The sequence below is a fragment of the Gobio gobio genome (genome assembly GCF_949357685.1).
Source record: "Gobio gobio genome assembly, chromosome: 17".
Taxonomy (NCBI): Eukaryota; Metazoa; Chordata; class Actinopteri; order Cypriniformes; family Gobionidae; genus Gobio; species Gobio gobio.
Genome location: NC_137110.1, coordinates 26999335 through 27026786, shown reverse-complemented (window position 1 = coordinate 27026786; position 27452 = coordinate 26999335). Strand labels below are relative to the sequence as shown.

At 36.2% G+C, this 27452-nt stretch overlaps 1 protein-coding gene across 1 annotated transcript in view; it reads right to left on the bottom strand.

Moving 5' to 3' along the window:
- ntn1a (netrin 1a) overlaps positions 1–27452 on the bottom strand; it is a 77401-nt gene that overhangs the window by 13606 nt on the left and 36343 nt on the right. Inside the window, exons 2-4 of the mRNA XM_079840137.1 lie at positions 19358–19546; positions 5777–5926; positions 3490–3543 (exon numbers count right to left, since the gene is read on the bottom strand). Coding sequence (XP_079696263.1) covers positions 3490–3543; positions 5777–5926; positions 19358–19546 — 393 coding nt within the window. The remainder of the gene's footprint in view (positions 1–3489; positions 3544–5776; positions 5927–19357; positions 19547–27452) is intronic.

Genomic DNA, 27452 nt, shown 5'->3' with positions numbered 1-27452 from the left:
TATTTACTCATCACGTTGTCCCAAACCTGTATGACTTTCTTTCTTGTCAGAAAAAAAAGGTATGGTTGGGGTCTGTTTGTCATCACGGGTACAACAACTGTCTCAGTTACATTTTAAGGCAAACCCTTTAAGGGTGTATAAGATAAAGGTACTGACAGTACTGCCCTAGTGACAAGCTGTTGTACTTTTAAAGCTACTTTTTTGTTGCATATTTTACTTTTTCTGACAATGTTCTGTGGAATACAAAAAGGTAAATTTTTGAAGAATATATCACTTGCCCACTTTATTCCATGTCTTTTCAAGTCATGTAGTAGTTGCATAAGGAACATATGGAAATTAAAGTCATAATTCATTTTTAATTCATAATTTTTAGTCAATAAAATTCTGTTTCAGTGAAACAATTCAGTTTGTTTCTCACACAAAGCTAATTACACATGTATTACAGTACACAGTCATATGGATGACTTTTGATAGTTTTATGATAGTGCTTTTTGTCATGTTGGAGCTTGACAGCTCCAGTCCCTATTCACTTTCACTGTATGGAAAAGGGCAGCCACAATATTCTTCAAAAATATACTTTTTGTGTTTTACTGATACAATCATTTAGGTTTGAAATAACATGAGGGTGAGTAAATGCTGAACTATCCTTTGAATTATGTAAAATATTGTTTAAAAATATTATTTGAGCATTCCCCATGCACACATACAGCCTGCGTAAAACAAAAAAATGTACCTTTAGGGGTACAACAGCTTGTCACTGGGGCAGTACCCTTAAAAGGACATCGTTGTACCTTTTTTACTCCTAAAAGGTGCACCCTAGAGTACAAATACGTACCTTAAGGTACTACAATGAACTTTTTTGTGGGAAAAAACAGTACAAAGATGTTTTTTTAAGGGTACTGCTCCAGTGACAAGCTGTTGTACCCCTAAAGGTACAATTTTGACACACTTTTTCTCTGTGCAAACAACAGAACATCTACAAAATCCATGCCAACCATAACCACCATGTCAGTTTTGGTGACTGTAAAAACAACAGGCACTGATCTCCTAGTGCAGGTTTGTAGAGACATCTCTGTCAGTCATAGATGAGTGTGCGTCTGAGGGATTATACAGGGGTCTTGGGAGTGGTGACTCACACCATGCATGACCTCGCCACACAATATGTGTTTTGTCTGAGCCGAGCAATCAGAGGTTTTCGCAATGCACTCCTCCCCATGTGGCAGAGCTGAAGACATATTAATATCCTCGTTCTCCTCTCCTCCCTCGACTTTCCCTCTGTCCTCCTGCCGTTCCCCTATTTCATTCTCATAGACACCTGCTACACAGCTGCCTGCCCCACCCTTCTGTACAAGAATGTACAGGTTCTCTCTCTCAATCTCAGTCTTTCTCTGTCTAAGGGGGCAACTGCTAAAGAGTAGGGTGGAGGTGCCCTGATAAGAACATCTGTTTGCAATCATCTATTGGATGAGGTCATATTTTTCTGCCGTATTGCGCTATCCTGAGGTGAGCTTTGGGCCCGGAGTGAAGGCATAATGTATGCAGTTCCATAGCAGGATGTGTGGGTGGTCTGGAGCGTCCATTTTGATGGGGGCACTCAAATATGTCTGTCCTGTGCTCCACCTCTCCATCAGCTTGATTTGGAATGCTGCAGTTTCCATGGAGGGCTGCTCTCGAAACCAGATGGGTCAAACATTTTAAGGGCTCAAAATCAGCGGTGCCCCCATTGCCTGGATTAAAGGTCACACGATCTTTGCAAATAAATTACGATTTTTGAAATAGAGCTTGCCAAAACACAGATTCCATTAAGTGATTAGAAAGGTTCTATATCTTACATTTTCTGACCTTATATTAAATTAATTTCACCTTTTTTTTTTTGGTTTGAAATAAACTTTTTCTAATTTAGTATTTCTGTATTGTGCCTGTCTTAGTATTTTAAAAAAAAAAAAACAGGAAAAAAAAGAAACCAGTGGTGACAAATAAAACAGACAAATAAACAATTATTTTTATATTACTGTAATGTATAAACAAATTATATACAGATAAATTGTATTTATTTAAATTTGTGCAGCACTGTTTTAACTGTTTATTTTCTACACAAATGCTAAAATGCTGGCACAATGCAGCTATCTTGCATTTTAGTAATTTTTAAAAAATCATAATAGCATGGCATTGTTGTCTTTATTTCTGTGAAATAAACCGCTAAAACAGTGGTGACATAATAAACAAACAAATAAATATAAAGAATAAATAACTAATTATACATAGAGAAAATTATATATATATATATTCGTTTAGCACTGTTTTAACTCTTTCTTGTCTACAAAAATCAAAAATAAAAATGCTAAGACAAGCACAATACAGCTTTCCTGCATGTCTAGGTTTTACACATGTGCTGCCATATGCTTTAGGGTCAGGCCATGACAAATGGAAACACATTGTGGTAAATGGGTTAACCTTTTCCCTCCGCTTTGCCTATTTGTTTATTTTGCATGGGTCATAACACCCTCTATCTCAAATCATTGATAGTCCATTAAGGAAAGACAGTTTTCACAATGCAGTTCTGACATTTGGCAATAGCCAAACTACCAGTCATGAAACAGAGAATTGGTTTCAGATGGGCTAGAGAGAGAGGGAGTGGGTATTTTAGGACAAAGGAGGGAGAAATGCAGAGAGAATAAAAGAGACGGTAAATGTGGGGGCAGAGAAAAATATCCCAGAGAAGAATGAAATGAGGTCCATGAGAGAGAGAGAGAATACCAGCAGCTCTGCTGTCAATCTTATCTGTCAGTAAAGCATTAGAGGTCTGCGACGATCAACCAACAGCTGCAAAGATTTTTTTTGCACGCTAGAATTCCTCTGTCCTTGAGAATGACGAATATTTCTTCAACAAATACTTTTTCCATACGGGCAACCTAAAGCATGTTCCCTCACTATGTTGAAAATACCAAAAGAGAGAGAGAGAGAGAGAGAGAGAGAGAGAGAGAGAAGCTGATGGCTCCAGGAAGTTCGGAAATTAAACATCTGATCAGGAGACACTTAGTCTATAATTGCAAGAAATTTTAGGGAAGCGTTTGTATATTTGCAGACAGTGTTTTACTGTCTGATGCTGAATGAAATCATTTGGCAGACGTTGCAGTTCAGTCTGACGTTCTGCTTACTTTAGACATATTTATAAAACATCTGTGGCAAGAGTGAACGTGTCAAGGGATGCAACTGTAAAACTAGATCCCCTAATAATTTCAGCAGTTCCTCTTCCATAATGGGTTGGGGTCAATCAAATCCCACTTTACACTCAAAAGTGAAGAAAACCTTAAATCAGCAAATAAGTAAGAATGTGCCCCCAAACAGTGCTGCATCAGCTCCTCAGTACGAGACACTTACATCTGGCCTAACTTTTTAATAGATAAGAGCTCATATGGTTAATGGCATTAAACTCGCTAAAACAATATTCTACAATTCTCATTTAAGACTATAGTTAGCAGAACTAACCTGAAGGTTCCTCTGTACTGCTTGCAGTGGTGGTTAGTGGAGCAATGGGAATTTCTGTTCCAAAAAAGAAAGCACAATTAGCAAAGTAAATTAAATTTCAATCAATGTATAATGGGTTTACATTTTTAACAATATATATAATATTACATTCAAATTAAATAATGAAGGGAAATAATGATTTTAAGATCAATATAAAAATAAATATTAGCTTCTTTTCTGACAATTTCTTGCTGCTTATTTGAAACTCTATAAGAAAATGTTACAGGTTTCACATTATGAATCCATCCGCAGAGTGAATTGAACAGGTTTACAAAACATTGGTTCACAGAATGGCACACAATTTGCTGAACTGCTCCATCTGTATCCCTCTTTTGTTGTTATGAAAAACAGCAAGATGCTTGTCCAAGACTTGATTCTTTCATTCCTCCTTTCACTGCCCTTTCATAAACGGAGGGAAGTTTACACTCAGTAAAGCCATGCGTGAGGAAAGACCTTTTCATCGAAGTGATTGAATTCATAAAAGTGGTAAAAAAAAGAAAAAAAAGAACAGTTGCTTTATCGTAACATAAATATACAAGAAGAAAAGGCAGTTACTGCCATGAGCACAAAACAAGAGGATGACTGAACAGCTCAAGCGTACTAAGAGAAATATGAAGAAGTTGATAAAAAGAGTGCTCATGTGCTCTGTGGAGCTGGTGCACAAGCATGCAAAAAAGAGCTTTTTTAAGGAAGAAAGAATCAAGTCTTCTGATTAAAAAAAAAAATCATCTTCATCATCTCCTTGGGTCCAAAAAAATGTTTTATGCTCATGCTTAAATATGTTTCTTTTGCGATTATGCACTATGGTGCTTTTGGCCAGTAAACAAGGCTTAATAATAATATGTGACCCTGGACCACAAAACCAGTCATAAGGGTCAATTTTTTGAAGTTGAGATTTATACACCATCTGAAAGCTGAATAAATAAGCTTTCCATTGATGTATGGTTTGTTAGGACAATATTTGGCTGAGATTCATATGAAAATCTGGAATCTAAAAAAAGAAAATTGCCTTTAAAATGAACTCCTTGGCAATGCATATTACTACTACTAATAATTTTTTTATATATTTACGGTAGGAAATTTACAAAATATCTTCATGGAACATGATCTTTACTTAATATCCTAATGATTTTTGGCATAAAAGAAAAATCGATAATTTTGACCCATTTGACCAATTTTTGTTGGCCATTCCCACAAATATACCTGTGCGACTTATGACTTGGTTTTGTGGTCCAGGGTCACATATTAATATGTAATGTTACTCATTCAGGATGACATCGCAAATTTTAAAGTCATCCAAAACAGTATTTTAATCAACGCAACAAAAAAAATAACATACCATATTGAGTGATTTTAGGTATATAGTTCAATAAAGAACTAGTACCAAGGAAAGTCAATTTTGCTGTTGGCATTTTGGCAAGACTAATTTGGTGGTTTTACTTCCTATATCAGCTCTAAACATCTTGGGGAGCATGGGAATGAGTTTAATACCAGATTAAATTACAGTACAAGCCTGTTACATATATTTAAATCCTATTGATTTATGGTCTTCAGAATGGTATGTGTAGCCAAGACTTCCTTGTGTTAAACTGAGCTTGGCATGGGATTGAGATACGGCTTAAATTTATATGGGCTATTAATATAAAAACATTATTTCACAATTATGAGAGAAACGAAATATTTTCAATTCAATTACCGGAGTGTCTATGCTTGTGACTTTCCCAAGAAAATTCCAAAAATGTAAAGGTTGAATTCATTCCTCTAAGCTCCCTGCCAAAAATGTGTCCTGAGCGTTTCTTGCCTTGTTTAATATCCAAGCATTGTTTCGTCGACAAAAGCACCTATTAAATAGTTTCATTTCAAATACATACACCAGTGATGAATAATATGTTTTCTTTATTCCTTCCCATGCAGCGAGGACTCTATTATACATTTGTAATCTTTAAACAACAATTTTAAGAATCTAAAAAAATGTCAATCTCACTGATTTGGGTCATGAAGCAAAGAAAACATAATTTAAAGAATGGCAGGTGATAATCCTGTGGAATGACAGGAGTTAACAAGACATGGTTCCAAATGCTTTCCACTGTGAAATGCAGATTTTCTTGTTCCTCCAAAAGAAATGGATCCTACAGTCCTTTCTTCTAATTTTTTTCAATGCATTCCATGGACAAAAACATTTGTGTATTATCGCTCATTGGGGATTGAAGTTGAAAAAAAAAATCTTGACATTGAGTGATCCACATACTTATGCAGGGGGCAATGGGTGATCGGCTCTGCTGGTAGCCTTTAGCACAACGGTTGCATGTGATACCCGTCACACCGTCTTTACAGGGGCATTGGCCTGTGGTTTGGTTACAGGTTTTGCCAGCGGCCCCCACAGGATGGCAATCACAGGCTGCGAGGAACAGAAGAAAAGAGATAAAAGAACACACGTGTGGGGAAACGCACATACAAACAGTACATACATACAAAAAGCACAGATAAACAATAAAAGTTGTTTTAAGGGCCCAAGTTTGGGGAAATAGAGGGTGAAGATTGGTGAAGCATTTGAAAAAGACTGTGTGTGTGTGTGTGTGTGTGTGTGTGTGTGTGTGTGTGTGTGTGTGTGTGTGTGTGTGTGTGTGTGTGTGTGTGTGTGTGTGTGTGTGTGTGTGTGTGTGTGTGTGTGTGTGTGTGTGTGTGTGTGTGTGTGTGTGTGTGTGTGTGTGTGTGTGTGTGTGTGTGAAAGTGGTGACTAGTCTCTGGTGACAAGAACATGCACACACACAAATTCAACACAAAACTTGGGTATGATAGTCAATAACTTTACATGAGGAGTGGCTTGAGAATGTCTTTTTTTTCTCAGTATGCATTGAACTCAAACAATAAACACATAAAGACATAACACTTCGAGGTAAAGTCTCTCTGAACAACTGTATAAGCTACAGTGGCCCCTAAATGTATCTGGACATTTTTGGACACCCGAGTCACCGTTAATAATATCATTGTACTAGATTGTACTACAATAAAGTGTTCTATCTATCTATCTATCTATCTATCTATCTATCTATCTATCTATCTATCTATCTATCTATCTATCTATCTATCTATCTATCTATCTATCTATCTATCTATCTATCTATCTATCTATCTATCTATCTATCTATCTATCTATCTATCTATCTATCTATCTATCCTATCTATCCATCCATCCATCCATCCATCCATCCATCCATCCATCCATCCATCCATCCATCCATCCATCCATCCATCCATCCATCCATCCATCCATCCATCCATCCATCCATCCATCCATCCATCCATCCATCCATCCATCCATCCATCTCTGCCTTCTATAGAGAAAAGACCCAATCGGTGATTGGTAAAGTCATTGCGTCACTACAGCTGCTGTTAGAAGCTCCGGTTCCTATAGAAACAGTTAGTGTTCTGAGACGCACGCTTAGAACTGTGCATGCGCATTAACTTGGTCCAGTCTGAAAAAAATTCATTTTTTTGTCATGATTCGAGCATTTAGAAACAAAATTTATGAGACAGTTTTAGTCAGATTTCATTGGTGATTTCAAATATGAAATGTAATCGTAAGCTTGGCAAACAGTTTTGGAGAATTTGATGTTTCCCCATTTAAAGAGATAGGAGCTCGCAGAGTGAAATGACTTGTCTTAAAGGGACTTTGATTAAACATCGTACACGTGATTCATCAAGAAAAAAAACCTTCACTGAAACAGTATGGCCTAAGAACAGCGGGCTGGTTTCCCGGAAGCGACACTTGTCATTATTGAGCTGCAAGCCAACAGCTTCTAGTCGTTGTGAGACCACTTGAAGTGCTTTGTCATGCATAGACATGTCATGTCCGTGGATGATAATGTCATCCAGGTAATTTTCAAACCCCTGACAAGCTTGTAAGGATGATGGTCATCATCTTCTGAAATGCTGCAGGCGCTGAAGCCAATCCGTAAGGAACATGACAACAGTCCGTTGTGAGTAATAAAGGCTGTGAGGTCACAACTGTCCTCATGCAGTGCCACTTGGTAATAAGCATTAGTCAAGCCGATGGTAGAGAAAACAGTAGAACCTTTTAGAGCATAGTGGATAGATAAAGAAGACCTAGTGTCAGCCACCAAATCCACCATATTAGTCTGTGAGGCTGAAGTAGATAGAGTCAATATGCTTGTAATGCTTGGAGTACGAGCTGAATATTCTGTGTACAGTCATGACTGGTAATTCAATTTCACACATATTTGATTGCGCTGATTGGCACAATTAAGCATAATGTCCAATTGTTTTTACACATCCTGCATGTAACAGTTGCAGCCAAGCAGTTCACAGCGTTATCCAAGTGTGCCTTCGATCCACAGTGAAAGCATGACTTCCTCTCAGCAGAATTAAGAGGTGCATGTGACGGTTTTCCTGTTGTCCTGTGATTTACTGTGTGCTGCAACGCTTGTAATGGGGCGGTACACTCTAAAAAAAAAAAGGTTCTATATGGCACCAAAAATGGTTCTTGGCTCGTAATCATAGGGGAACCTTTTTTAGTGCTATATAGCACCAATTTTGGTGCTTCAGTGGTTCTTCAGCGGTTCTTCAGAGGTTCTTCAGCGGTTCTTCAGAGGTTCTTCAACGGTTCTTTGACTAAGGTGCTATATAGCACCTCTGAAGAACCACTGAAGCACCAAAATTGGTGCTATATAGCACTAAAAAAGGTTCCCCTATGATTACGAGCCTTTTTTTTTAGAGTGTAACTTGGCGAGAATTTGAAATGGATTTAGCTTGATAGGCAGCAGATTCTATCTGGCTTGCTATCGTAACAACTTTGTCCAGTGTAAGATCAGTTTCTTTTAAGCTTTCGCAAAGTGACAACATATAACTGTTTCGTGAAGTGCCTGACAGCGTTTACGTAATGCGTGGCCTTAAAGGGATAGTTCACCCAAAAATGAAAATCATCCCACAATTTACTCACCCTCAAGCCATCCTATGTGTGTATGACATTCTTCTTTCAGATGAATACAATCGGAGTTATATTAAAAAATGTCCTGGCTAATCTAAGCATTATAATGGCAGCCCAAAATTTGAAGCCCAAAAAAGTGCATCCATCCATTGTAAAAGTAATCCATACGGCTCCAGGAGGTTAATATAGGCCTTCTGAAGTGAATTGGTTTGTGTAAGAAAAATATCCATATTTAAAACTTTATAAAGTAAAATATCTAGCTACCGCCAGACCACCTTCCGTATTCAGCTTACAAAGAAAGTGTAGCGCCTCTCGCAGTTCAAAATGCTTACGCTATATCCAAAATTATCATTGCACCAGTTAGTGTTTTTTTTTTTTTTTTACAATAAAAAAAAGTCTTTACAATAAATGGCACTTTGTTATATAATGCAAAAATATATCTAGGCCTATATTTTTAAAAATACATGTCCAAACCCATTTTTGGGACCACTGTAAATTGGCAAAATATCTTGAAATAAAAGCATTTACTTCAAATATGTTTCCACAACATGTGGTTTCTTTTTTTTTTTCAAATGAAGAATGAAACACGTGCTTATGCCAATAATGTCTGTCACATTCCCTTCCTCTTGGGAGGTCTCTCTCTAACATATGGCTCAGCGTCTCTCTCCACTTCTTAAACCATGTGAACTGATTGTATTGCCTTTGTGTCAAAACTCCTTTCAAGTCCATTTTCTTAAATTCCCACTGTGGGTAGTTACATTAAAGTTATTTTGAAATAAATCCCAACACCATTTACTCAGTATTTCCCCCACCAGCACTGTAGAAGTGATACTCTGTCAAATGTTTTGCACATTAAAATGAGTAAATTGGCTCATATATTTTATGACAAATGAAGCACAGAGAGTTACGCTTAAACTTTATTTCTTTTAAGCCTGTGCTAAGAGCTGTGAAGTCAAGTTCCAGTCCCAAGGCCAGTCCCAAGGCTGGAACTGCACACATTGACAGCCACTCCCTGCATGTCTGTCTCTTGTCACTTGTCACTCTCTCGTCATCAAAGCCAAGTTTATGTCTTCTCCTTTGGAGTTGTCATTATGTGGAAAGTAGCCACACTTAGTCTCTCGTGACAAATGTGCAGTAAAACACCTTAAAGACTCAATAAACAGCTCAGCTGACTAATCCTTACTAAATGAAACAGCTCCACAGCCTCAAACGTGAAGTAGGTCATTGTAATGTAATATCTTTCTTTGTGGAAATGGATGACTTTAAAATCTTAATTATCAGTTCAAGATTACACTGTCCAAAAAAAAAAAGAGTACAAAATTGTACCTTTTAAGGTACAAGTGGCCGTCACTGGGGTGGTACCCTTAAGGGTACATTTTTGTACCTCTAAGTCAGGGGTAGGCAAGTTCAGTCCTAGAGAGCTGATGTCCTGCAGAGTTTAGCTCCAACCCTACTAAGCCACCACAGTATAAAACTCATGGCTCCCAGCATGCATTGCAGCATTAAGGATGTCACCATTGTTGAGATTCATATGTTGATTCTTGATATCTGTGTGCGTCTAAACGGTTTTCCCCCTAAAATGTATTTAAAAATAAGAATTCAGAATTCAGATTGTCTAATCTGTAGCAAGAAAATCAAGTCAAACTGACCAACTAAAGGAAACACTGATCACCATAATGGTGATTGAACATTTTCAAAAAAACATCAAAATCTAAACCTCTGTTAATTCTCAATAAGAGCTTCTATAGACGTCTTTCAGGGTTGGAGCCAAACTCTGCAGGACAGCGACTCACTAGGACCGAACTTGCCTACCCCTGCTCTAGAGAAAAACAATGGTACAGTTGTACCCTAAGGACCAATTGTGTACCTTTAAATGTACAGTTATGTGTTTTGTTCCCCAAGGAACAAAATTGTACCTCTACTGTACCTTTTTTCTGAGAGTGTAGAAGTAGGTTTCTGCTGACCGGATCATTAATTGAGGGCATTTACTCATAGCTCATTGATCGTGTTGCACCAGTTCTCAAGCAATATTCTAAGTTCAGTAAAAGTTCAGTTTAATCAAAAGTGGGTTTTTTATTGATAACCATAAAGATTTGCTCAATTTCTTAAAAAAAAAATTCTTACACTGAGGCACTTACAGTATAATGAATGAGGCAATCTGAACACATTAAAGTACTGTTTCAGTAGTATAAGCACAAGATGTAATCAATTATGCTAAAATTTCATTTTAATATGACAAAAATGCTTATTAACCATTTTTGTATGCCATGATAATGCAATGCCATAAAACCTAAAACCCTAAATGGACTGTAAAAATATGATTTAAGCATAATACACAAATATTAACAAAAATATTTATGGAAGGACTTTTATAAAATTATATGCTTCACATATCTGCTTTAAATCCTTAAAGAATTGGTCCCATTCACTTCCATCACAAGTACCTCAACATACCTTGATTATTTGCTATAAAGAAAACGAGGGATGACTTATTGATCTATTTTATCTATAAGGATGAATTATTTTTAGTGCTGTCAAATTGATTAATCGTGATTAATCGTATCCAAAATAAAAGTTTGTGTTTACATTAAAAAATATTTATATTTATATATAATATAAATTATATAAATATATATACAGTATACACATGCAAATATTTCTTAAATATATACATTAATCAATGTGTATTTATATATACATAATAATTATACACAGTACAGACACATATGTAAACACAAACTTTTATTTTGAATTCGATTAATCGTGATTAATCGATTTGACAGCACTAATTATTTTCTGTGATAATCAACATTATACCACAAATGTTGTTGAGTGAGCTTAACTCTGAATATTCCTTTAACAGCCCAGTGAATTGGGGAATCGTCAGTGAATGTTAAATAATGTATTGTCATTGCATGGAAAAGACCTGCATGAAGATTCTTCAAAATATATTTTTTCCCCCCTCCACAGAACAAAGAAGGTCATACAGGTTTGGATTTACGTAAGAGTGAGTAAATGTCTGAGCTTGTGAATTTATATATATCTTTGTCAGTTTAAACCAATGGTACTTCAGAAAGAAGAATTCAGAGAGAAGAAGAAAATGCCCAACAACTGTCTAAATCAGATAGTCTGAGCTAACCAGTAAATCAACGTAAAACACATGGGGTGCAGGTGTATGTCTCTCAAACATTTTAGCTTCTGCTGCCTGATAACAACCTGTCTGGAGAGTGTTTAAGTGGTTGTCCACTTAGAGTGAAGTGGTGGTGTTACACCAGATTCCTGGAGTAGATATGGATCTACTTTTTCCTCTCCTCATCCACTCACTCTCACTACTGCCATGTCCCTGGTCCCGAAGTACCAAGCTGAGAGTTTATTGATATACAAGCCTGAATAAGATTTTTCTTTTTTTTTCCGAAATCCTTTAAGAAACCACACTCACGTCATTCCAAACATGTATGACTTGCTTTCTTCTGTGGAAAACAAAAGGTGAATTTTTAAAGAATATCCTGGTTCACTTTTCCACTTTTCCAAACCTTTTACATGGCTTCAGAAGACAAAGAATATCAGAATTCTTATCAATTATAATTTCTGTATTCCACTGAAGAAAACAACTAAAGAGTAAAGGCCAAAAATTGAGTGCTTGATAAGAGCATTTAATCCATTTGAAAGAGATCCGCACGCGGCAGCTTTATAGAGCAGATTGCACAATGTGAGAAGTTTAGATCCCTGCCAATAGTTTATTATAAAGCTGCTGTTTGAAGTCTGAGCTCCTCTCCTCCATTAAAAACATCATGTTAAGAGTCGGTGGGGTAATTTGTGTGTTATTGGAGGTGGGCCAGCTCAGCCCAGGCTCAGTATTGTAGTGATTATAGTTTCTGCTGGCCCACAAAAAAATGTCTGAAGCAAATAAAAGGAAGAGAAAATGAGAGCCGCTTCACTCTAAGCACCATTGTTGATATCTTTTGAGTGTCTGTTGCTGCTTAAGTTTGTTTAGAGTGTTTTTGCATTAGGATAATAATTTGATTAAATTATGGATGTCACTCCAAGCTCTACAACTGCTTTTTGTCAACAAAGTTTTTGCCAAACTTGTCAATTTTATGCACTACATTCTCATCTAATTGAAGCCAGCCACAAAATAAGTCGTTTTTTATATTTTTATCAAATGCGAAAAGTGAGGTAATGTAAAACAATATTTTCAAATCCCCAACAGAAGAGGTTATTTGTGGTTAATAATAGCAGTTTTGTGACACTACAAGACACATGTCGAAATGGAAGGCGTAATAGTGTGACCACTAATACCACACAGCTCTCCCTGCAAACATAATCGAGCATACTCTATACTAACCTTTCTTAGCTTTTCCCAGAACCCTGATGGAGGATGGGGGGAAAATTTGCGTTTTATTTTGTCTATTTGTATATAAACCCATGGCAACCACACATTGAAGGCACAATTAGATTGACTGGCTAACATCTTTCTGCTTGGGATCCCATCAGACGCTGATGTCATCTGTAGCTTGCTTGTTCTAAGAGTTAGCAATCCATATAAACTCATATAATACCGAACCAAGATTCCAAGCTAACCAAAAATGGATGAACTATTAACAGCCCACCCAATAGGGTGACAATAGTCCAGCGTGGATGACAGTTTGCAGAGCACCACACACTTATATGATCTAAGTGTGGTTTACTGTATTAAAACAAAACGGCTCATTTAACAAATCAAATCTAGTTCAAAGGAGTCACTCACTCCTGTGGGCAGGAGAAATGATGAAGCAAATGTTTCCTAAGCAGAGTAAAGGAAACTTATGGAGCAAACAACTCAAAGAGAAGAACAAGATGCACCTTGCAAAGAAAAGCTGCCTTCACTTTGTGTGTTTACAGTGTGGTTTATGAAGGATGAAGCCACAAATCAGAGGGCTGAAGTCTCATTAGAAGTTTAACCTAATACAGACTCTCTGCGTCGTTCTTTATGAATTTTAAAGGGTATGTTCCAGTAGCCCAGTGGATTTCGATAAATCACTTCACAGAAAGTATAAGTATATTTCATTCAGTTTAGTTTACCTAGGGGGATGACGCAGTTGTTTCTGGGTTTAAAACACAATGCGACTGTAACAATGTTGTTATTATTATCATGATCATGGGTTATACTTAAAGAGAAGATATTTTGAGAAATGGAAGTCAGTGGTCACCATAATTCTTAAGAATATCTTATTTTGTATTCCACAGAAGAAATACAGACATAAAGGTGAATAAATAATGAGATAATTTCCATTTTGGGGTATCCCTTTAACAAGACACATATTATTCATAAACCATCACAAAATGTATGAATTCTATACATTTTGAGTATTCAAGTATTATTTAAATTTATAATTATTGTATATATTTCACATAAATACATATTCTTATATGTGACCTTGGACCACAAAACACAAAAGGTTCAATTATTGCTGAATAAATAAGCTTTCCATTGATGTATGGTTTGTTAGGATAGGACAATATTTGACCGAGATACAACTATTTGAAAATCTGGAATCTGAGGGTGCAAAAAAATCTAAATTTTGAGAAAATAGCCTTTAAAGTTATCCTTGGCAAGGCATTTTTTTGGCATAAAAGAAAAACGATAATTTTGACCCATACAATGTATTGTTGGCTATTGCCACAAATATACCTGTGCAACTTATGACTGGTTTTGTGGTCCAGGGTCACATATTATACCTAAACTATATATACTGTATATTTGTTTATTATGGAACTATACCCAAAATCTGTGTGACTCAAATGTCTGTATTTGAAGATGCTCGAAGGTGTTTAGTCAGAAATGTGTTGTGTAGAGCCATTGAACACTAATCCAGGAATTCAATTGAATTGAAGCACAGTAAAAGAGCAGCACATACTAAGTGTTTTTCCTGAAGTAAATTGTTATAGTATATCGTTGCCACTATTTCACTGCTCTGATTAAGAATGTGGTGACTTGTCAAAAGAAAAGAGAAAATATGTGGTGAACACATTAAATTAATGAGTGTGAGGGGAGTGAGACGCTTTATATTACGACACACTTACACCTATTTTCATTAACTTGCAATACATTGCTTATTTAGCTTGTGAAAATGTTTTCTTTGGCGGGAATGAAATATCATGCTTCATATCATTTGTCACCTTTCTGTAATTACCACTCATGCTTTTTTTGTACATCTGTTTTGATGTAATTTAATACAGCTGTATAACTTGGACAGTGTTTGATTGTAATTACATTAGGGGCTCTAACTCTGGCGAATTTCAGGATTAAAACGAACAAAAAGCCTTGTTTAAGTTACAGATTTTGTAAATCATGATGAAATGTGTTTTCAGAACTATTTAAAATGAAGCAACATTCGATTTGTGGTAGTCAGCTCAGATTAACAGAAGGTCTCCTTCTCAGTTGAAAAGTGCCAGTGTTTTCCCGTGTTCAAGACCTCAAGAGTGCGTAGGGGTGTTTGATTCTAGGTTTTTTTGAGTCGACTCAGATTCCCGACTCCCACTGTATGAGTCTATGGAATCGACTCCTCGACTCCATTTACTTTACATCAAAACAGGGTATGAAATAAGACAAAATTACAGTTGTTATACACTTGATTTATTTCCCCCCGACACAAAGCCTTAAAATCCCCTTATTAAAACAGCACACTTTTAGCGTGACCGTCCAAATTAGTCCAATTTAGCGATGACTTGATGAGTGGCTATCAACGTTGCTACCTAGCTGTTACGATACCTAACGAAAAACAGTGTTGTCGAGTGATAGCACTAAATGCACATGATTGTTGTCTTAAAAGGTGAGTTAAAGATACTAAATACTAAAATACATACAATAATGTACACGTATTGATGTGTTTATTATTGTTGCGAATGTTTTTATGATTTATGGTTAGTTTAATGATTAGGAACACAAAGTTAACCATGGAAAACCAAATCTATACCTATTTATTGCATTAATATACCATCAATTAAACTAAATCTAACATGGAGGAAGCCTATGTATAATTACAAACTAAAGTTACCATGATTGTTATCTATATCTAAAGTAAGCTACAGTACATGTAGGATAAATATGTGTGACAAAGTTTCTGCGACAGCCTCTCTTACATGGTGTACTACGTCAGTGTCTGATTTCCTTGCTTGCTTTCAGTCTCTCCTCGCTTATATAGTGCACTCAACTGCCATGAACTATATAGGGATTACAGAATCAGTAAACAAGTGAGCGATTTCGGACACAACAACAGAGTCGACACAGAGAGTCAATTCCTGTTCTGGAGTCGACCCCAACTCTGGGGCTATTCAGAGTCGGGGAATCAACTCTTTTGGAGTTGACTCCCCATCACTACCCGGAGGGAACTGACATAAGTATCCGAACAAGTAAAAAAAAAAATCATTTTCACAAAATGGCACCCAGAATATTTTGTTGTATTAATATCCGATCATGAAATATATATCAAAAGAAAGAACAGACCCTCTGCTTTTGAACAAAAATAGACTGTTTTATTCTAGCTTAATGCATTCTTTTATTTTATCAACACTTTAATGTGGGTAAGTTTCATTAAAAAAAACTACATTTTGAGCAAAAACTGGGAAAAGGGCATTTTGTCAAAGACTACATCCAGATCAGATTCAGAACGATGATCAAAACATAGATTGAGTCCATCAACACCCCCAAAGCTTCACTGTCCTATACTTTATCCTGCGTCAACATTTTGTTCGGTACTGTTAAGCAGTTTTGATTTATATGTGGTGTTAATGTTGACGATCGTGTTATTTTACATATGCATATAATTACATATACTATCGCTTGTTTCTGCTTCTTATTCTCCTGTGTTTTGATCAGGAGATTCAGTACTCTTTCAGAAGATGTGTATAGCACCCCTACCATATTACAGTGAAAACAATGAAAGTCTGACATTTTTGTCAATGGCGGGGAAAGAGTTAAAATAAAAATAATAGCTTCAAATTTTTCACGTTTTCAAAATGGGTGTGTGTAATTTACAGTGTAGAGCAAAACGTTCTATTATAAAACATTGTCAAGTTGTGTCTACCACAGACCTTATAGCACTGAAATAAAATAAAATAAAAACAGTTCAGAGAACCAGTAACAAATTAGTCTTCTGGGTTTTGAAGTCTTCCCTGTAGCACTCTATGTAAAGATGTTAGTGGTGCTGATAAATGGTCCTAACACAAAATAGCACAAAAGTCTGATGAGGCAGTTGAACCTGAAGATTAATGACTTGAAACAGAACAAATGTGGATGAATGTGGCGAAAGAACAAAAGCAATGAGAAATGTAGAGAGAGAGGCGAAAGCATGCAAACAGACAGCAAACATTCAGGTAAACAAAGCACTGGGAACTTTCCCTTTTCAATTAAATAAAAAAGTGCAGAAGAATTGCCATCTTCAGCAAATCTCCCTTACAATGAAGTATCAGCATTAGGAAAAGTTCTCGTTGGCTGTGGGTCACAATGATGCATTTTTTAATCCAGAATTGATTTTCCCCAATTTTTCCATCCAGCAATACATCTTTCATAGTAGTACATGAATATTTTAAACTATTATTAATAATTCTGTAACAATCTAAAGAGTATTGCAGCTATTTTTAGTGTGTTATTTTTCAATAGTTTTCCTTGAACCATTAGTGAATTCCATTTGGTTTGTTGACCCTAATTCCAAGTGCCTGGGAAATCCTCCATGGCCTCTGTCTCAAATCTCAGGGAAACAGAAGAGTTCATTAACTTTCCAAGCAATGCAGATCATTTTAATAAAACTTTAGAAAAAAGGGACCAGGGTCATCAGAGACCTGCAGGATTTTTCACCCTTGATTTTAATTATGGAAGCCTTGCGTAAGTGGAAAAAATGAAACGGCAGAAACGAAACGATCTAACGCCAGCTTGACTTAATCACTTCCAGTGATGTAGTTTCTATCACAAAACTTTAAAACAACACATTAAACCTTTGGCCTTTTTCAGACTTATCTTTTCCATTTGCACACTATTAGGGAAGTGTGTACAAAATTCTGCAATTAAATGCATCATTTGACCAGCCAACATATCCCAACAGAGCAAACCTCACCAATGAGAGTAATGGGATGCTGAAAGAATCAAGTCTTGTCCACAGGAGAAAGGAAGTGAAAACAAAAAGAAGTTCTCTTCCCTCAATGAGACACATAGCATGGGGGTTAGCGAAACACACAGTCGGATGATGAATGTCTGTTTGCATTCCAAGTCGACAGGAGAATCAAACGAGAGCCCAGAGAGGGGTAAATGTCAGTCTGGAGTATGGTAGAATGGATATGTTGGTTAGGTTATGCATTTTTGTAATGCCTTTCCATGCAGAGAATATTATTATATGCTCATTAATCTTTTTCATATTCATCAGGTGTAATGTGAGTCTGAGACCTAAAAACAACACGCATTCACTTTTACATTAATTTTTTTTTTTTATGTTCATGAAAACTGTGCCTCAATCATTCAGGTATTATTATTTTTAAATATGCTGTTTAAAAATACTAATATATAAAATACACCACAAAAACAGTGCAATGTGTTAAATTTACAAAATGATTAAATACATTTTTTTTTTCTAAATATAATACGCCATAGAAATGTCACTTCTATGTTTAATAATAATAATAATAAATCAAACTTCTTTACATCCTCAACTGCCTCCATAACAGATATTATTTACCTTGCGATTATAAGAGATACCTTGCGATTATATTTACAAAATTCAAAACTACAAAATATGCCACAAAAATGATTAAATATCATGAATAAAATTTAAATGTAAATTTTTTTTTATTTTTATTAAAAGTTAAAAATTCAAATATTTTCATTTTTAGTTTAAAGCTACATAAAACAATTGCATTTGCCTCTATATGAAAGCAGGAATCAGGCTAATTGCTTTTTTGTGTGGATGTTGTAAATGAGGACTCATGCGTGCCGATGCTATTGCGGGAAAACAAACACCTTCTGTTCAGCTTTCAAGTATAACATTCTTGAATGATGCAAAAACATTCCCCACCGTCTTGATTGTCAGATTGATGGATGCTTTTATTTATTTACCTATTTATCTGTTTGGGAAAATAGAGTCTTTAACTTTCAGCACATTTTACCTAGAGCTAAAGCTGGAAGTAAATGATCCTAAGCCGTCACGGACAGCAGCAGAATGGACCTTGTTTTGAGGAGATGCTAAGGGGTGACGGGAGGCTTGTTTGCACAAAGCTTTTGCTCCTATCATCTTGCCCTACGGCAAAGTTAGGCAAAAATACCCTCCCTTTTTGTCTCTTTTCTTCTGGACAGCTCCCAGGTAAGCGTGCTGTCGCCAGCCAGTTGCACACCTGTGGAAAGTTGCGTTTCGTTCTCTTCTTGTCCATCCTCCCCTAACCTCAGTTCCTCTCACTCATCTGACCTGTAACAAGGATCAGTTCACACCTCTGCTCTGTTTGTTTGGCTTGTCCTGTCAAACCATCCCCCAAATGAATCCCAATAACTCTATGTCAGAAAGATGTAACCTTCCTCCTCCACCCCTCCCCCACCCACATCCCTGTCCTTGGGCTGCATGCTGACAGAGTCTCATGGGGGTGGAGGAGCACAGGAATGTGCGAATTCTTCCTTTGGACCTGCTGACTCCCTCATTTGAGGGGTAACACATTAAGAATAGTCACCGGCCCCATCTAATTGGTTTCTTTGTGGTACTATGTGAATTTCTTTGTGTGGAAAACAGCCAGCTAATCACTTAGCCTTAGCGTTTTCTGCTTTCCCTAGGAAACGTCAAGTTATAAGTTGCAGACTTTGGGCCCTTAAGACCAAACCCAGTCGCCCTTTGTGCCCATGGAGTGTCGATTCAGTACCCTTCATACCTTTGCAGGCCTTTCTGTGAGAGATGGGCTTAGACATGTCTCTGTAGTAGCCCTCTTTGCAGTAGTGGCAGTGGCGACCTGCCGTATTGTGCCGGCAGTTCAGGCAGACTCCTCCGCTTTTCCTCCCGGAGAGTTTGTAAAGCTCCATGTTGAAACGACAGCGCCTTGCATGGAGGTTACAATTGCAGGCTGCGGAAAAAGAAACAAATTTAAAGTTTAAACAGCACATCCTCTATCACAGCCAAGTACAATCAAATCAGAACATCCAAATACAGACTAGTCACAAAATCTTTCTATTTGGTATGAGTGCGCATTTAAGGAATGTAAGCAACACACTATAATGCTTAAAAAAAAGAAAAGAATAAATGGTGCTACATGACCGTCATCAGTCCCTTGACTGGCTCTTTTGGAAAGATTTCTAAAAAGGACAATATAACAGAATAATACAACATTTAGAAAGGGTTACAAATGCATTTTGCAGGTCTGAACACAACCGTTCAAATTATTATTATTATTGTTTTTAAAGAAATATCTTATGCTAAGCAAGGCCTCCGCAAATACAATAAAAACACTATATTTAAAATAAATGTTTTCTATTTAAATATTGTTTAAAATGTAATTTATGCATGTGTTGGCAAAACTTGAAATTTATTTGAAATTGTGAAATCTTTATTGTCACTTTTGTCCAATGCAATGCATACATTTAATTCATATTTACTAGATTTAATTTTACAGCATCACCTGAAGCACATCTTCAGGTTGACATTATTTTCAATGTAAGCTATATACTAAAGATTTAAACACACAAAGCTATATTAACCGTGAGACAAAAATACACATAAACATTGAAAATTAACTGATTTCATTTGAAATATTTTTGTTAATTTTCAGAGTTTTGTTGAGTACCACCTGTAGGCACTCCACATGCTTAAAAGTCATTAGATAGTCAAAATTAGGAATGAAGTAAAGTTTTCTAATCATTATGTAGTAGAGATACAGGCCTCAGTTTGACAGCTATGTCTTTACCAACTGCAGCTAATGAAGTGCCAGGGAATTAACTTCTGGTAATGAGGTCAGTTTCTGAGCTTTTTCTCTGACCAGGCCTGCTCTTTCCCAATGATGCCAAACGATATCAGACAGGGCCTCCAATACCATTCCATTCCCAATCCTCACCATGCACAGGAAGCTGTGATCCTGCTTGTTTACTAATGAATAAAGTTGCTGCCACCAAGTTTAATTACTGTCTGATGTTTATTCATGACTGATTTGTGTGCAGACATGTTCTCTTTCATTAAGTCTGGGTGAGACATTGGTGTGGCTCCTCCTCATGTATTATTCAACAATAAATCCCAACCCTCCTACCAAAACGCTATGGGCTGTTCAAGCGCAGACAATTGCTGGCAAGGCATAGCTGATGCACATTCTCCGAGCAACTTCAACAGAGTGTTTATTTGGTCTGATGCTAGGAGACTTCAAGACAAAATAAGCATTTTGATGAGAGGGCAACTTACAAAAGCAAATTTAGTAACTATACCAACACTGGAAAAATGGCTTTCATGTTTTTTTGAGTGATTTAATAGCCAATAGGCTATACATGATATATAATTCTTTTCATATTTTTGATGCCAAGGACCCCCCAATATGATGATTCCCTTGTTCCTTAAATAAAGGCAGTTTTATAGTTGAATTATTAAATTATTATTTGGAAATGATTCACTTTATATTGACAGCGAAAACGTTCTATCCACTATTAGAATACAGTTATGTATATTAGAGGAGCATTGGTAGCATACTATTTTACATTGCTGTTTTGCGTGTAGGAACTATGTACTTATATGGCACTAGCCCTAAACCTAACTTTAACCCACATTAAGTCCATTACCTTATATTACTTATTAGTTTGTGTAAAATTAACATACTGAAAAATAAAGTGCAACTGGAACATTTTTCAATAAAATTTTGGGTTACACTTTATTTTAAGGTGTCATTGTTACAGTGTAATTATATATTTAAGTACTGAGTAATATTAATTAAAATGTACTTACTATAGGGTTAGGGTGGGATTAGGGTTTGGTTGAGGGTTAGTTGCATGTAATTATGCATAATTTACTGTTATTACTATGGTAATTACATATAATATATGTAACAAGGACACTGTAAAATAGTGTTACCAAATTTGTATTGTATGTATTTGTTTAGTGTTTTTCAAGTAGGTCTATTGTTCTAAATAGAGAGACTAGAGAGAATATTCACTGAAGATATTGCATTATAACAAACTACATGCACATTTGTTTTTATTACAAGAAATTCAACAGAATAAAAGAATCACAACTATGGCCAAATTTACTAAACAGGTAAAATTAGCGTGGGAGCCCATTTCCACAAATGCGCCGATGGGAGCGGAAAGTTATGAGCATGATCTACTACACTCTAAAAAAAAAAAGGTTCTATATGGCACCAAAAATAGTTCTTGGCTCGTAATCATAGGGGAACCTTTTTTAGTGCTATATAGCACCATTTTTGGTGCTTCAGTGGTTCTTCAGCGGTTCTTCAGAGGTTCTTCACCGGTTCTTCAGAGGTTCTTCACCGGTTCTTTGACTAAGGTGCTATATAGCACCTCTGAAGAACCACTGAAGCACCAAAATTGGTGCTATATAGCACTAAAAAAGGTTCCCTTATGATTACGAGACTTTTTTTTTAGAGTGTAACGATGCACAAAATAAAGGATGCAGCCAAATAATTTCCATAATGACCAACACAATCTACCAAGAGCAGCGGAAATTAGCGTCTGGTTTAAGACATGCTTTTTTTGGGCGGTAAATAAGGGCACAAATACCAGTAAATTGACTAGCACAAACCTTAGTAAATCACCTTGAATGATTCATTTAAATACTCTCTTCCCATACATTTTGCGTATGAAAGGGAAAATCCTACAAATACAAGTGTCTTTAATAAATTGTGACAGTAGTTTTTTTTTGCGATTGTCCTTTTTTTCCCTATTGTGATGTATATCCGAGTAAAACAGCTTCTGAAATTAGACAAAATTTAGGGCGGGGCTTGATTCTGATTTTGTCCTTCAGGAATTAATTGGATTGTTGGAAGTTGGGCATTGCTAATGGCCCGTTTCCACCGAAAATACCCGGAACAATTTGTACCAGGAACTTTTTTTACAGGAACTTTTTCCCCCACAGACCTGCTACTGTCTGCGTTTCCACTGCGGTTTAAAGTACCGTGAAGATTAGTCAAATTAGTCCAGAGACGTGGGACTGCGCGCGACTGTTCCTCCCAGTCGGCGACACACAGTAATCATTTTTGTGCGATACTGTCTGCAACAATAACAAGTATGGAGGAGATGCAAGCAGCGCTGCTTTTGCTAGTTATGTATTGGTTTACTAAAGACGTAATGAACAAAACGGCGGAAAAGAGACGAGCACTGATACTAAAGAGTATTCTGAAATCTCATAAAGCTAGATTTAAAATAAGACAACGTATGTTATTATCAGCTATTACGGACATTGACTGTGCGATTGCTGAGACAACGTGCGCCATCGGACAGAAAGAGCAAGACTGATTACTGAACGTAGAACGAACCTCGCAAGACTTTTAAAAATGCCGGTTGAAATAAAATGCTGCCCTGAATAAAAAAATAGCCCTGCCCTCATGCCATAATACATGACGGGAGGAAAGGTTAATGTTTTTGATTAAAGAGTATGAGGGAACATGAATAAAAATTTAAAAAAAGAATGAAGTGCACAGATAAATCATTTATAATAAACACTGCAATATTACATTAAAAAAATTCATGGCGACTTTAAGGAACAATCAGATTTTCATTCTGATTTTGACACTTAGTCTGTTTCCTGTTCAATTGAGTACAATGATATCTATTTAGTAGAGTGACTTAACTTTCTTTTAGAAAAACTCCACTAAATGTCTCCTAGAAAAAAATACTCTTGGCTCATCTCCACAGATTTTCTACTTGCTGCCAAAAAAATTAATACTTGGAATAGGTTTTTCGAGATGCCTGCAGGACATAAAGAATGATAATTTGGCCTGTCCTAGAAGTGTCTCCTCTTCAAACTTACTCCATGCACGGCTTGTTTGCTTTCAAACAGGCATACTGTTGGTATTAATTCTGCCTGCTTGTTTGGATCCCAGTGGAAACTGATCCTTCCTACCCTCCAGCTATGGATTATTCACTTTTGCTAACAAGGCAAATGCAATCCACTATGCGGCCTCTGGCTTCTTTAAATTTTGACAGACTTGCTGAACTTATTGATAAACAGAAAACCCAAGTTGTTTTCTTCGAAAATCTAAATTGTATCACATTTTATTACTTTTGAAGGCACAAAAAAATCCATATATTGCTATTGGAGAGACATAAAACTGAGAAAACTAATCACAACAGCATGTTTTACCAAAGTAATGAGAAAAATATGTTATTACAATGACATCATCGCAAAACCTTTTAGTTGTATTCTTTCTTCCTTCATAACATGATTTAAAACAATCTGTGGTAAAAGAAGTGATGTTTTATATGGATTGGACAGCATGCGCTGTCTTAGATCGTAATTTGTTGCAGTTGCTACAGTCCATCCTGCAAAAGGAATAAATTAATCAAAAATTTTATCTAATTTATTATTTATTATTAATTTTTATAAGCATAGCAGCTGAAAAACACTGTTGCAGCATCACCATGCACCATGCACCTACAGAATTTTTTTTTTTTCTGAAAGGAAATTGCACTGTCAACATGTGAGGCTATTGGTAGTATTTGGCTCACGCTGTTTCCTCTTGCCCTCAGTGATGAAAAAACAACCTCAATACACATAGGACAGCTGGGGAAAGCTGCTTCGGTACTCTACCTCATCTGGTTTCCTCATTATAGAGATTGTGATTGTTGTGATACGACCCTGTCCGTATGAAAACACGAAGCATACTTTCTGCTCGCACCTGCTCTTTTACAGGCATGCAGGATTCAGGGTGGCTGCCTCTCAATGGAAGCAAATACAAAGCGGCTGTACATTATGTCGTCCCCCCACAATCAACTCACTGTCAGGCGCATTTTGTTTCCCTTCTTCTGCTTCAGGTTTGCTCATTTTGCCCTTCTTTCATTCATTCTGCCCTCTGACACCCACTCTCACACCTTGTTCGGCCTGCATGCGTACCGTACCTTTGAAGTGCTTTCAGACTCACTAATCTAGTCATGTCATCTGCCTTGAAAGCATGATCATAATTTAAATGTTGCCCTGTGTGACGGAAGAAGATTACAGAAGCTTTTGGAAGTGGGAGGAAAAGCTCATACCTATGGTGGTACTTCCTTACCACAGAATGGAACAGCATCTATCTTAATAGAATGAATGATTACCTAGACGTCCAATGGATGCCATACTCGCAGTGGATGAAAACCCTCATCAGTGAAGCCGACAAAACAAGCTATTCTCACTTGTAGCTACACATCCACTTAGCGGATAAATCCCAGGCAGAGATAAGGGCGTGAGATGACTCTTCTGATTGACTGGGTTGAGGAGAAAGCCCAACCAGATGCGTTTTGTCTCTTTCCCCTCTTTAGTTTGGCTTAGCTCTCAGAGAGGTTGATAAACACGAATAGCCGTGAGGAAAGAGTGTAAGGCGATAGCTTTCGAGCGCAGCTAATTGGTTTTGTTACCGCGTTAAGAATGTTCTTAGAAGAGAGTATTAGAATCTTGATTTTGCTTTGCTTGATGTTATTTGTTAGCATCTTTTTTCCACTTTTTATTTGTAGCCATTTTGTATTTTCTTTAACATTCTAACAAATATCAAAATCAGAATGATAATGATGATTAATTCACCAACCTAAATGTTGTGTGTAATAAAACATATTAATGAATATTACCTATTTATTACCATTACTATTTTTAATGTTTTTGAAAGAAGTCTGCAATGCTCATCAATTTATTTAATCAAAAATACAGAAAAAGCAGTAATGTTGTGAAATAGTATTATAATTTTAAATAATGTTTTTTTTCCTTCTTTTAATATACTTTAAAATAGAATTTATTTCTGTGATGCAAAGTCTTTAGTGTCACATGATCCTTCAGAAATCATTCTAATATGTTGGAAAATGTAAAATATTAACGTTAAAGTTAATATTAAAGTCAACGTTATATTAAAGCACTGCTAAATATTTTTCTGGAACCTGTGATTTTTTCATGATTCATTGATGAATTAAAAGTAAAAAAAGAACAGTATTTATTCAAAATAGAAATCTTTTCTAACAATATAAATCTTTACTATTACTTTTTATCAATGTAACACATCCATGCAGAATACAATTATTAATTTCTTTCAAAAAAAGAAAGTAAACTGTTACCCAATCTTTTGAACGGTATATATTATTACAAAAGATTTATCTTTTAAATAAATGTTGTTCTTTTTTTCAAGCTTTTTTTTATTATCAAAGAATCCTGAACCAAAGTATCACAGGTTATAAAAAATATTAACTGTAAAAAATATAATTGTTTCCAACACTGATAATAAATCGGCATATTAGAATGATCATGTGACACTGAAGACTGGAGTAATGGTGAAAAAGATTTTGCTTTGCATCACAGAAATAAATTATATTTTAAAGTATATTAAAATAGAAAACCATTATTTAAAATTGTAATACTATTTCACAATATTACAGTTTTTTTCTGTATTTTTTATCAAATAAATACAGGGTTGATGAGCATTAGATACTTCTTTCAAAAACATTAAAAGTAGTAATGTTTCCAAACTTTTGACCAGTACTATATACTGTGTATTACTCCTTTATTGTAGTTTCCTTTATTGTGTAAGTTCCATGTCTCTTATAGCATTTTGTTGTCTTTTTTTCTCACATAATCACATTATTTCAACTCCAATCAATACTTAATGCCCATCAATTTATTTGTTTGTAATGTAAACTCTTTCTCAGTGTTTATTTGGCAACAATGACCGTCTCACTGTACATATTACAATTTAAAGATCCAGCAGACTCCTCTCTGCTAGCAACCACTCATTTCCTTCCTCTGCAAAAGCGGGGGGGAAAACATGAGGATTTCCTCAAACGCTCTGTTAGTGCTTGAATTAGTTGGCGTAGATTAATGTTTTTTTCTTCATGCAGCTGCATATGGTTGAAGTTTGTGAAAAAAAGAGCAGCATATCACCCCGTTTATTAGGTATGAGTGTATTTAGGATGAGATTATTGTTAACCTGACCTTCAACAAACGTTTATGTGTTAAACTCACACACTTTATCAGAAGTAGTTTGGGCAATCTTCTCTTCTCTTCCTGAAAAGACTGAACATATAAGTAAGGGGAGATGAATGCTCGCTCTTTTACACTCTTTGTAAAAGCATGCTGTATAAACAATGTCAAACTAGAGGCAATTGGTAATTCTCCTCAGTTATCAGGGATATTAGTCCAGCTCTCAACACTATTGGCTTTTTTTTTTTACCCCGCCTGTCAGACAGAGGGAAGATAAAAAGACGTCACCCCTTACACATCATTTGGAGATTACAGCTGTTGATTCGACAAATTGAGTGAGGGGTGTAGAAAGTATCAGATTTCGATGATTTTTACCTCATATTGCAATAAATTTTATTTTAAAACTGATGTAAATTTAAACATAGGCGTAAAAAAGAGAAACTAAAATGCCAGCAGAACAGGAGGTGATTACACTATTCTTTTTTTTTTATCAATGAAACAACACGCTTGGTGAAGCGTTACCAAAATGGTGGTGCACTACATCAAATGGGGGTGAAAACAAACCCGCATTCCGTGACTTAGAGCTAAAGAATCCACTCACATCCTTCAGAAGAGAAACATCTGAGGCATGTGATGTCTGTCTGTTCCGACACCATCTCAGGTGTGAGGCTTGACCTTCAGTGTCAAAAATCACCAGTCATATGTCATGAACTCCAGGGCGTGAGATCTTTCCTGTACCGGGGGTCGGTACCAGCAACCCGAACTAGACTCAATACCAACACCTAACACCGGCCCATCAGAGAAGGAGTTATGCCGAGGGGTGCTATCCTTGCTGGACTTTTAAACAAACATGGAAGAGGACCCATCCATAGCTAGTTTAGTTT